At 47.5% G+C, this 12,030-nt stretch overlaps 1 protein-coding gene across 1 annotated transcript in view; it reads left to right on the top strand.

Moving 5' to 3' along the window:
- The first annotated feature begins 250 nt into the window (after positions 1-250).
- The window catches only part of Urb1 (URB1 ribosome biogenesis homolog), a 60,450-nt gene continuing 48,670 nt past the window's right edge, over positions 251-12,030 (top strand). The window contains exons 1-5 of the mRNA XM_021184858.1: positions 251-503; positions 4,279-4,418; positions 5,213-5,364; positions 6,355-6,487; positions 9,883-9,979. Of these exons, the coding sequence (XP_021040517.1) occupies positions 362-503; positions 4,279-4,418; positions 5,213-5,364; positions 6,355-6,487; positions 9,883-9,979 (664 nt within the window). The 5' untranslated portion in view covers positions 251-361. The remainder of the gene's footprint in view (positions 504-4,278; positions 4,419-5,212; positions 5,365-6,354; positions 6,488-9,882; positions 9,980-12,030) is intronic.

Below are 12,030 nucleotides of genomic sequence, written 5' to 3'. Positions count from 1 at the left end.
ATCTGCCCCAGATTGTTGCAGCTAAGGGCGGGTACGTGATTTTTCTTTGTAGGCAGAGCACAGCCAGAGAAACCCTTGGGGAAATCCCAGGCCCTACAGGCCCCGCCCAAGCACCAAGCCACGCCCACACCACCCAGAGACACGCCCCAGAAGGCCCCGCCCCCAGGTGTTCTACCTTCTCCACGCCCCCTTCAGCAGGCCCCGCCCCTTCCGCCCTTTCTCACCCGAAGACCGGCTCTTTTACCGGCTTCCCCTCTCAGGCTCCGCCTTTCCTTCCAGTCCTGCCCCTTCCTTGCCGCCAGTGCTTCCGGTCGCGTGGGTTTTCCGAGGGTGCCGTTTTGCTGGCCGGGTGGTTTGGGCCATGGGGGTCCCCAAGAGGAAGGCGTCAGAGGGTCCCAGCAGCGCGGCGTCCCCCGCTGGCACAGCCAAGCGAACGCGAGCGGAGGAGTTCACGGGCGTGCGGTTCAAGACCCTGCTGAAGGATGCGCAGGGCCCAGGACCCGGTGAGTGGGAGCGGACTCCTCAGCTTCGGGGCAGTAACCGGCACAGCCGCGCCTCGGAGCCCCGCTCGGAGTTAGTCAAGAATAGTTCAGTGAGATAGCTTGCTTGGGCTGTCAGTAGCCGTTCCCATAGTAACCAACTGTCAACTCTGTTAATGGCGGGATGTCACGTGTAACAAGCTCCATAAGGACCTACAACTAAATCGAGTGACTAGGATTGTCCGGAGCGGTGACTGAGAGGGGCCAGATTCTGTAATTTAATTTCACTCGCTGCAGAGTGTGACACCACTTCACAACGACTTCTAATCGTGCAAGGAGTACATAGGTTGTGAGGAGAACCACAGTTGAACATGTTACCATGTTCAGACGTCAACGCGGTGGTAAAAACAAGACAGTGAAATATTTCTCTTAGGTTAACAAAACTACGAAGTTAATAAACTAATCACAGGGCTTGATGGTTCGTGCCTTTAATTCAGCACTTTAGAGGGAGGAAGAGGCAGGAGGATTTCTGTCAGTTGAAGGCCAGCCTTATCTTCTTAGAAAGTTCTAGACCAAGTACACCTTGACTTCCAACATTAGAAATACTTGACGATTAAGGATAGAATTGGTGTCATCCTAACAGTGTTAGTGTTGGCAGAGCACTCCTGGCTGCTGCTGCTGCTGCCAGTCCAAACAAGAGTAAGCTGTCCGTCTCCCTGAACTGTCCTGGGCTAACTTACAGCCAGGGGACTCGGTAAACACTATATAGTGAGATCCTGACTCAAAAAGTATTCTCAGCTAATGTTTTTCTTACAATTTTTATTTTTAAACGTTTGGTGCCTCGCCTTGGTAGTTTGCTTGGAAGATGACACCTTTGTTAGCACAGAATTTAGCGCCCCACACACTTACTTATTCGATATTTAATTGAAGCTGCTGTTTGTTAGGTAGAGATATAATGGGTGAATAAAACCCTGGCACAGGTCTTGCCATTGCAAATCTGATAGTTTGGGAAAGCAGGTGACCAGCAAAGTCACATAGTCACGGGTCTTCCAGAAGGAGCCAGCTATCCATTGTGCCTAATGGGCCTGGGACCTTGATCTGTGAAATCAAAGAAGGCTTCCCCAAGGAAGCAGGTTTTTCATGAGCTGTAGAATGGTATAGGGAAAGGAGCCTTCCTGGCAGAAGAAAAGAGCTAACTCGGTTCCTGAAAGGCTTCTACATTTTAGGGGACAGCTAGGTTGGCAGGTACATGATTTAATGAAGTGATTGAAAGATGTTGCGAAGCTGAAGTCAGTGGGTGAATGTGGGAGTTTAGAGATTTTTATTTGACTATAATGTCAGGATTTTTCTCTCCCTTTCCCTCCTTGGTACACATTGAGTTCCTGTCATGGGAATGCTATCAAGGATTGGATTGGTGGGTGTGTGTTGGGGATTTTTAGGTTGCTGTTCCCTTTGTGTGGTGGAGAGGAGCTTTGGGGTTCAGTGGCAAAGGCTGTTCAGTTGAGTAGTGTCAGCAGTAAAGAGATGACCGACTGGTGAGTCGGGATTCTAGATCAGAAAGGATCTGCTCAAGTCTGGTTCTTCAACATGCTTGCCCTTCACTGGTGACGGGTAAGTGTTATCCCTGTTCCTCATTGCAGTACCAGGCAGGCCCAGTCTCCTACATGTTCCTCCCTCCTTGTGCTCAGTCATCCCTTGGCTCAGTGGTCTCCTGTGTGTGTCTCTGGAGTCTGCAGTTCCACATCTACTTCCTTGGTGGTCACTCTAGCCCAGGCACCATTAGCCTTTCTGTGATAATGGCCAGAGCTGTCCAGGCTTGGTGTCTTTTCTACATTTGTTTCCTTGTGTCCCATCACACATGCAAGACGAGGTGACCTTTTAAACTGCCAGTCTGCTCATGTCACTCCTCTCGTGGCATCCTGTGGTGCACTTTAATAGCCAAAGTTATCACCACTAGTCCATTTTGCCTTTCTACTTCTTTGTTTCCATCTTAGACTTCCTCCCTACTCCCTCCCAGATACCAACCCTGGTGTACCAACTCACACTGTGCCCCCCCCCCCCCCCCCCCCCCCCCCGGCCTGGGACTTTTCACATCAGTGACTTGAAGCACTGTCTCACCCCTGCCCCCCAACTCATTCTTTTAGTATCAGGTGCAACCTTACTTAGGGACACCTCCCCAGCCCCTGGTCAAAACCACATTCTACAGTTATAACCTCTCAACAATCTTTTCTTCCCCCTCTTGTCTGCAAAGTACTCACTAGTTTGTGGTATGTGTCTAAGGAACTAGTAGGTCCTTAGTACATCTCTGTGTACCTTTGGATCCCATTGGTTGTACCACGTTGGTGGAGACCATTTCCACTTCATTCTCTAGCACATCCTAGGTCTGTTGTATGTGGTAAGAGCTCAGAAAACAGTGACTGGAAAGACGGCTGTAGAGCTGGCAGTGTAATAATAGACTAGAAGCTCCCATCTTAGAGTACCCTGCGCTACCTGGAGGTTTTGTTTGGAAAGTGTCTCTTTAAGAAAGTGTTAGCACCACTCTCTGCCGTGGCAGCCCTCACTGTTTCTTGGAGTCTATGCTTGCTGCCTTGAAGAAGAGGAGTTGGTATCGCGAGTGACTCTTGGAGACCTGAGGGATAGAGCCACTGTCACTCTGGGCCACCTCTGTCAGATGGTGTGGTACTTGCTCACTGTTGCACTTGGCTGTGCTGCGGGAGCCTAGGGCAGCAGCACTGCTTGAGAATGTTTAAGGAGCCAGTACAGTTGCAGGGGAAACGCTACACTCAGTAGGAAGTGAGGTTGGAGAAGGCCTTGTGAGGTTAGCAGAGGCCTGAATGTGAGCAGATGCCACCTAAGTGCAGCGGGCTTTGAAGGGTTTACTTTGTGCTGTATGCAGTACCAGCATTAGCCCCTTTAGACTTTATGTAAGCCCAGTTAGGTGGCTCCTTGCTGTAGCTCATGTTGTAGATAAGGTATCAGAACTCAGCATTCAGTGACCTGCCCACCACCATGGAGCTAATAGGCAGTTACTCTAGGATGTAGGTCCACGTGTTTGCCACACACTTCTGTTTTTAATTGGTGTGTTCTTACCTGCTGTGTTCATAGTGCCTGGCCTTGCTCCTTGCTCCTCATACCTGACCAGATGGTGCAGACTGGCTTGAGTCAGCCACATAGAGCTGCTGTCCAAGAAGAAAGATATAGTTGATTCTGTACAATTTATGTCTCTCACCTGCAGAATCAAGTCATCTTCTAGGGCTAGAGCCAGAATTTCATTCAGCATGAGTTTGCCCACAAGCAGCTTCTTTCTTACACTGGCTTCATTTGAATGCTTTAATAATGTACAGATGGGGTCATCTGCCAGGGGCTACTGTAACTAAAGACTGCACACTAGATGCTAAGCAGCATTTATGTTCTTGCAGATCTAGGTAGAAAGAACCCAACGTAATGTGCATGAAGGCTACTCCTGAACTGCACACAGTTGCCTTTCACTGTGTCCTCATAAGACCTCACCTCTTCCAAGATCTCTCTGGTGTCCCTTATTATTAGGACATCAATCCTGTGGAACTAAGCCATCAACCTGATGACCTCACTCATCCTTAATTGTCTCTTAGAAGTCCTGTCTTCAGATAGCCTTGTAGGAGTTGCCGCCTTCACATGAACCCTCAGTTCAGTGGGTTCTTTGCCTCTTTGGGTATATTAGAGGTGTGTGGGAGTCACTGAACAAGGAGAGTATGGTGTAGTGGTGGCTGTGATGGCTTCTGAGGAGACTGTCCTGTTGATCTCTTAACTCCTATTTCAGCTTTGGAAGCCTTCGTTTCTGCTGCCAAGAAGCTACCGCAGGAAGACATGTGTGATGTTGTCGAGGGCTACATCAAGATTTCCATGGAATGTGCAGAGATTTTCCAGCTCCTGAGTGGGGAGAAGCGGCCTGAGAGTGAAGTAGGTTGTTTCTTACTTGCATGATGAGAAAAAGTCTGTGTTGTGTAGCAGTGAGCTTGGCAAAGTGTGATATATCCATGTCTTGGTCATTACCAGCTTCCTTTAGAAAGTGACCTCTTATTCCAGTGCTTCGCTTCCGTGACCTTTGTGGAAACAGCAACTTCTCTCTAATAGATTATGATAATGTCGTAAGCCAAGATTAGAGGTTTTAAAACGTGTTTATTCATTTATTTTTATGTGTATGAGTATTTTGCATGTATGTATGTATGCATGCATGCATGTATGTGTGTGTACCACACGCATGCTTATTGCCACAGAGGCTAGAAGAAGGCATTGAGTTCCTTGGGACTTGGGTCCAGACAGTTGGGAGCTGCTGAGTGGGTGCTGGGAACTGAACTCAGGTTTTCTGCAAGAGCAGCCAGTTCTTTCAACTGCTGAGCCGTCTTTCCAGTCCCGGGATTATGGATTCTTACAGTGCGCTAGGTTGGCTGAGGGAAATGCTGTGTGTTAGAGACTCAGAACACATATGGAGCTGGACCCTAGTTGTAAGGCTGTGGAACTGAATGTCTTCAGAGAACTGAATTTCATCCTCAATAAAGTTTTGTCCTTTGCTTTTGTCTTGTGAAGCTAAGCAGCCTCTTGTATGTGTGTAGTTCAGAGCCTGGGTAAGGCTGGTGAACTCTTGCCTGCTTCCCTCTTGTTATTTTGGCTCAAGATCTGGGGAAGGGCTAATGTCGTAACCCCAGCTAAGGCGAGAGTGAAATGATTGGCACTGTTCAATTCTGCCTTTGCAGATGCTGTTAATATTTCAAGCCTTCGAGGCCATATTACTGAGGACAGCCAGTGATCTTACGCATTTCCACGTGGTGGGTGCCAACATTGTGAAGAAGCTGTTGTACAACCACATGAAGCTCCTCTGTGAGTCCCTGTATGCGTCTGGTTACAGGTGAGCTGTCTGTTGGTGGCCAGGGGACAGCCGCTAGGTTGGCTGTTACTGAGCTTGTTCAGAGCATGACTCAGCCCATTCTTAATCAGTGACCTGCAGGGACCACCGCCGACTTCTCACACCAAGTGTCCCTTCTGCTCTAGGCTGTTCTCTTCACTGTCCTGGGACTCAACCATGCCTTACATAGCCTGTTCTGCCTAGATGCTTCATTTCTAAGTAACCATGGTCTATGTATTCCTCAATACTTTGCAGAGGAAAGGCCTGTATGGTCTTCACCGGCCATCTTAGGCCAGTAACGGTCCCACTGTCCTTTTTTGTCTCCATGTCCCACTTTAGTTTTCTGCATGCAGACAAATACCTGTGCATTTGACACAATGGTCTACATCTATTGACTGTCTTCTCCCCTAAGTGTGTGTGCAGAGGATCATAGCATCGTATTTTCCAGGGTCTAGAATAGCACCTGGCATGGAACCACCAAGTCTGGCAAGCTCAGAGAAGAAGGCTGCCTAGAGGGCACTTTTGGAGACACCTCTTTAAAGTTTATGTCCCCAAAACACAGTGACTGGGATGTGGCTGCTCGGACAATGATGCTCACTTGACAGATAAAATGTTTGTCTTTAGTAATGGGTATGGTAGCTTACACTTTAATCCCAGAATTCAAGAGACAGATGCAAGCAGATATCTGTGAGTTCAGGGCCAGCCCAGTCTCTACATAGTGAGTTCCATTTTAGCCAGAGCTACTACATATATAGTGAATCTCTGTCTTAAATAATAATATTTAATAATTTTTTTCATTTTTGTATTATAATCTTTCCTTGGCTTTTTTAGTTCCTTATAATGTTTTGGTCATGCTTTTAAAAAATGAAAGAGAAGAGCATTAGGCTTTCTCCTCTTCCCTGGTTTTGGGTAGCAAATCCTACAGCAGGTATGCTCTGGGTCCCTTCTACTGCTGCTCCTATTCCTGACACGTGCTTTCCTGTCCCTGTGCAGGATGGCTCGAGCCTGCCTGGACCTGATGACTGCCATGGTGACCCAGGGTCCCGAAGCTGCCAGAGAGGTGTGCAGCTCTTTGGATTTGAATAAAAAAGCCTTGTTTGCCTTGGTGACCAAGAGGGATTCAAAGGTGAGAGCCCCAGTGTCATGGTTGTCCGTAGTTCCCTTCCCTTTGGGAGACTTTGGTGGTGGTTTCTCTCCCTCCCTTCCCTTGGTCCTCACAGAGCTGCAGAAGGCCACGTCTTTGAGTAGGGCAGCAGCCTTTCCCTCACCCCCTCACCCCAAATCTGACTTTGATAGGGCCAGTGGCTCAGCAGAACCTGAACCACTGGGACATCTGAGAAGATCTGGGCCTATCCAAAGGGGACGAGGTTGTCTTGGTGGCTTTGTTCTCTGCCTAGGAGGATAGATTTAAGCTCTCCTCTGAGTGAATAGGAGAGCCCTCTCTGCCTCACCGCTGTGAGTTTATACAGTGTCCCAGTCTTCTTGCCATTGTGTCCCCTTTAGAGAAATCCTTTGCAACGCTAAACCAGAGCGGGCTTCTGAAGGTGTGGGGACTGACCTTTGCTCCTCAGTATCGTCTCCATGGGTAGAAGCTGGGCGTACCAGCGAGAGTGGAGAAGGACTGCTTGGATGTCAGGAGCGTGTATGAGTTCATTTTATAGCTCTAGAGCTGACACTTGGGCATGGCAGGGCTCTGGAGAAGAAAACCCACCACAGATGTCTCAGCTCCCAGCGTAGGGGCCAGCTGCAGGTTTTGGTAGCACCTGTTCTTGCTTGCCAGATTGGCTCCTAATGGTGCTCAGTGCTGTGCACAGCCAAGGCCTGAGTGTTTTCCCCCTGAGAATAGAACACAGTGAACACATACTATGACCTGGCTGAGGTGGACGACTGTGTTGCTGTGGATGTCCTCTGTTAAAAACAGACAATATGCTAGCTCCTTGTCCTAATATGCCTGGCAATTAGATTTCTTAATTGCTAGAAAGTAGTCTGATAGGTTCATAATAATGCCAAAACTTTTATGGTTTCCAGTCTAGCCTGGTGTTAAGGGCTTATAGAATTTTAAATAAGGCAGTGTCTGAGGGAAGAAAGTCCAGGTCTCAGTGTCCCTTAGATGGTACACTTTATTAACATGTCAACAGATTCCCATCAGTGGGTAAGGCTTTGGACATGAAATGCACTTATAATGAAAAGAATGATCCAAGCTGAATGAGTAAGGTGTGTGTATTCAGGCCACCCAGACAGCCTGGACAATGTGGAAAGCCCAGCTAGGGCTCTCCCTCCCATACCCTGGCTACAGCCACTGCTCAGCCAGGCTCCAGGGGGTGCTGTTTTACCCCTGAACTCTGCAAAGTGGAAGGCTCTGTCCCATTGCAAGTGCTTGTACTTGCCTTGTGTGATCTGCATAAGCTCCTTTAGGTATATTGTGGTCAGTGACAGCCAGACATTAAGCTTTTTCAAAAGCCAGAGGCATTAAAAATAGAGCAGCACGCGGAACCTCGAGTTCCAGCTTTAGCTAGTGTCAGTCACCTTCACCCACTTTACACTCCACCTTTCCAGTTGACTTTTATAGCAAATCTCAAAAGAGAATAATATTTCAGTATAAATATTTCAGCACGCACTCTTAGCAAAATAATGTCTTTAAAAACAAAACCACAATGGTATTATGGGACAGTCACCATTAATAATTTCTCACCATGAACAGCCAATTTGGTCTTTGGATCTTCCAGTCTGAAAAACATTTTTATACTTTTTGGTTCAAATCTGGGTCTAAACAAGGTCCATATTTTTGTTGTATTTGGTTAATAGGTTTGTCAGGTGTCTTTAAATATCTCAAGCATTTGAGGTTCCCCACCCCAAGTTGTTGGAGGTGGGGAGTCCTTGCTGTTTTGTAAGGTATATTTTAATGTTTTTGAAGAAAGTAGATCATGTCTCTGTTTATTCAGCCAAAGAAAGCATTGTTAAAATCTTGTGCCAAAGAGCAGCTTTGCCAAATGTTTCAGTCTATTTTAGAAAGTATTTTTCAGAACAAGTCTAGAGAAGTTCAGAATGTTTCCTTTCTGGGATGATGTCCCTGTGAGGTCGTAGGGTGGGAACGAGGAGTAGGCACAGGCTGTCTTCAGTGGGAGTGGGCTGCCTTTGAAGGGTAGGCTGGAAGCCTGTGGCAGTGGCTGGCCTAAGGAGGGTGGCTGCCTTGTCTCTGAGATTGGTCAGTCTAGTTTCTCTGCAGTGTAGGACTTGAGAGTTGAGGTTGGTTGTGATCTAGGATAGGAACTAGTATATGGTAGCCATATTTTTTTTCATTTAGAATTTCTTTATTGGAAGCTCTTACAGGAAGATCTTGTCAAGTTTACTGTTGTACTCATACTCTAGAAAAATCTCAAGTGACAGAACTGGGGACTGGGATTCCGGGCCCCGGACTGCCTCTGCATACTTGAATTGGGAGAAGAAGAAGGTCGGTGATGGTGGTGATGGTGATAATGAGTCCTTTTCCACTCATCTGTAGAGTGTGAGTGCTCCCATAGGCTGTTGAGAGCTGAAGGAGATGCCAGTGATTCAGTTTGTCATAGAGCCTGGCATGCATGAAGCAGGTGCTCATTACACACGACCATTGTCCTCACTGCGTTCACAGTGACTGCTGCCACCTCTTGTGTTACTCCTGAGTGGGCCAGGGTGACCTGGATGGCAGGGATGCTGAGTCCTTGGTCTTGCCAGGTGTTGAAGAACATGCTTTCTCTCATATTAACTTCATTCTTGCAATGCATTCCAATTGTTGGAGTAACTGGGAATTGGAAAGGTTTTCCGTCTGAGTGGTGGAGGCTCTAAATACATGTTCCCATGCTGGAGCAGCTGAGGCGACCTGTGCCTTCACTCCCTTCTGCTGAGACATGAATATACCTTAACATTGGGAGGGAAAGCTGATGAGATGGCCCATGGCTTCTCCACAAGTGTTGGGTGTAGTTTTGGCTTTTATGCCTGCCTCCCTGGGTCACACCCATGCCTGTGAGCTGTATCCCGGATGCCCATGTGTTCATAACATGAAACATCATCTGTCCTTTGCTTGTCAGTGTTAATAACTTATTTACAATTCCTAATAAACACCAGATCTCACCACGTTGGCCTCTCATCAGAAGCAGCACCATGTCTCCATTATCTCTGGCTTTCCTAAAACACAGTAAATTGTTTTTATTAGCAAGCAGAGGGGATTGGTCCCAGCAGGCAAAGGATGTTTGTCCCCATCCTAGAGTGAACTAAAGACACTTAGGCCGTGAGTCAGGGGAGGGGCAGAGCTGTCTGCAGCCATGCGTTATATTGAGAATAGGATTGGCTAGAAGGAAAGCAGAGACTTAGAGACATGGGGTGCAAGGAGAATTTGCTTTCCATAAAGAGCGAGCGAGGACTCCAAATGCCAGTGCCTGAGATTAGACCAGGCAGCTGCAGACACTGAGCTGAGAGGCGTACGTGCCTTCTGTGTTCTTCTCTGTAATGGCAGCATGTGACATGTGAGTCTCCTTTGTCCTACAGGGAGTGCATGACGTCCGGCTGGCCTACATCCAGTTTGCCCTTTCCTTCCTAATTGCGGGTGATGACAACACCATTGGACAAGTCCTGGAGATAAAAGGTGGGAGTGCCCTGTCCCTTGGGGACGTGTGAAGTTCAGGGAACCTACCGAAAGGGTTTCTTCCAAAAGACGCTGCAGCCTCTGTAGCTGCAGTGCGTTCTACAGTGCTCGGAGGATGTCTTTGAGCAGTTGTGTGTTGACAGCACTGGTCGGTGTTCCCTTGAGGCCATCTGGAATGCCCAGCATAACCTTGAGACGCAGACAGGAGGCTTTATGGCTTTTGTTCCAAAGGACACACAGATTCATAGCTCTGATTTTTCTTAGTATTTATATATTTTAACATTTTTACTTATTTATTTTTTATGTGTCTGTTGTTTCCCCTGTGTGTATATTTATAGACCTCATGCTTGTGGCCCCTGCAGAGGACAGAGGAGGGCATCACATCTCCTGGGACTGCAGTTAGAAGCAGTTTTTTTTTTTTTTAAAGTTTATTTTTATTTATTATATGTAAGTACACTGTAGCTGTCTTCAGACACTCCAGAAGAGGGCGCCAGATCTCGTTACGGATGGTTGTGAGCCACTATGTGGTTGCTGGGATTTGAACTCTGGACCTTCGGAAGAGCAGTCGGGTGCTCTTACCCACTGAGCCATCTCACCAGCCCCTAGAAGCAGTTTTGATCTGTTAATGTAGGTTCTGGGAATCAAACCTGGGTTCTCTGGAAGAGCAGCTATTGCTCTTAACCAGTGAGCCATCTCTCCAGACCCAGTAATTGCAATAATTAAAAAAAAAAAGAAAAAAGTATAAGGGTTTGGGATATAGCTCAGTTGTATAGTGCCTACTTAACATATACAAGGAGTTTGATTTCTGCATCATAATAATTAACATAGGCAGATGAATTGATTGCCATTATGGCTGTGCTCCATGTTATCAGAATATTACAGAATGTAAGGGAGCTTCAATCTGACCACCTCTGGTGACTGCCTCCTCAGAGCAAGGCTTGCCAGTTATTAGGAGCATTAGTGTTTTATTAAGAGCTTCAGAAAGGTAGTAAATGACTGTCCTGTGGTACATATGGCAGTCGCTCAGAGTTCCAGAATCTTACCCCTATGTCCTAGAAGAGCACTGGGCTAAGTCCTTGGAGAGTCCCCATGTGCTATAGCCTAAGTGGTTGGTGACCAACCCTTCTGCCTCAGCCAGGGCAGGGGAACTGAGCTTCGTGCTACGGATGAGGGTCTGAGTAAAAAGTGAGACTGTCTGTGGTCAGCCTGGGCCGTGTGGTGGCTCTGTTGCTGTTGGTCAGAGCGTGAGGGGAGGAGATGGATTGCATTTGCATAAGGTCTACATTAGTGACTTTTCTTTTTGCTGTAACAAAGTACCTGACAGAAGCAACTGAAGGATAGAGAGGTTTATTTGGGCTTGTGTTATTTTAGGGAACAGTTTTTCATGCCAGGGAAGGCATGATGGCAAGAGTGTGAAGTAGCTGGTGACATTGAAGCCATGGTCAGGAAGCAGAGAGATGAATGTAAACATTACCATCCCATGGGCCTCAGTGATAGTGAGAAAGCAGGCTGAGTGCCAGCATCCATCGCTCTCCAGCTAACCATTAGCAGGGGATGGGTGAGCAGACGGAGCATTAGGTGTCCCTGTACCCACTGAAGTCAGTGTTGCAGGGATGGGGGTGAGTAGAGAAAAGCAGCAGGAACATCAGGCAGAGCAGCTGGACCCGGCAGAAACCGAGTCAACGCGGATGGCACCGTGTTTGCCATCCGCGTTGACTCGGTTTCTGTCAACGAAACTCTGTCAAGTTATGGTTAACTTGAAATTTATGCTTTGACTTTAAAAACAAACAAAAAAAAGAACGAGTTCTCTTTGTAGGATTGTGTGTGTTCTTTAGGCTTGTGTGTAGCCAGTGAGACAGATTGTTGGGTCTGCAGCTGTCTTGTTGGTAGAGAGAAGGGCAAACAGACTACCCCCTCTGCGCTGTGAAGCAGCTCAGAGCCCAGGACATCCCAAGCACCCCTGAGCTCATGAGGTGGAAGAGATTGCTGCCATGCTCTGTACCCCCCCCCCCCCATAGCACCACGTGACTTTTACTTCATGCAAGGAAACA

The sequence above is a fragment of the Mus caroli genome, chromosome 16 (assembly GCF_900094665.2).
Source record: "Mus caroli chromosome 16, CAROLI_EIJ_v1.1, whole genome shotgun sequence".
Classification (NCBI taxonomy): domain Eukaryota; kingdom Metazoa; phylum Chordata; class Mammalia; order Rodentia; family Muridae; genus Mus; species Mus caroli.
Note: the sequence above shows the minus strand (reverse complement) of the source record. Positions and strands in the feature narration are given on the sequence as shown.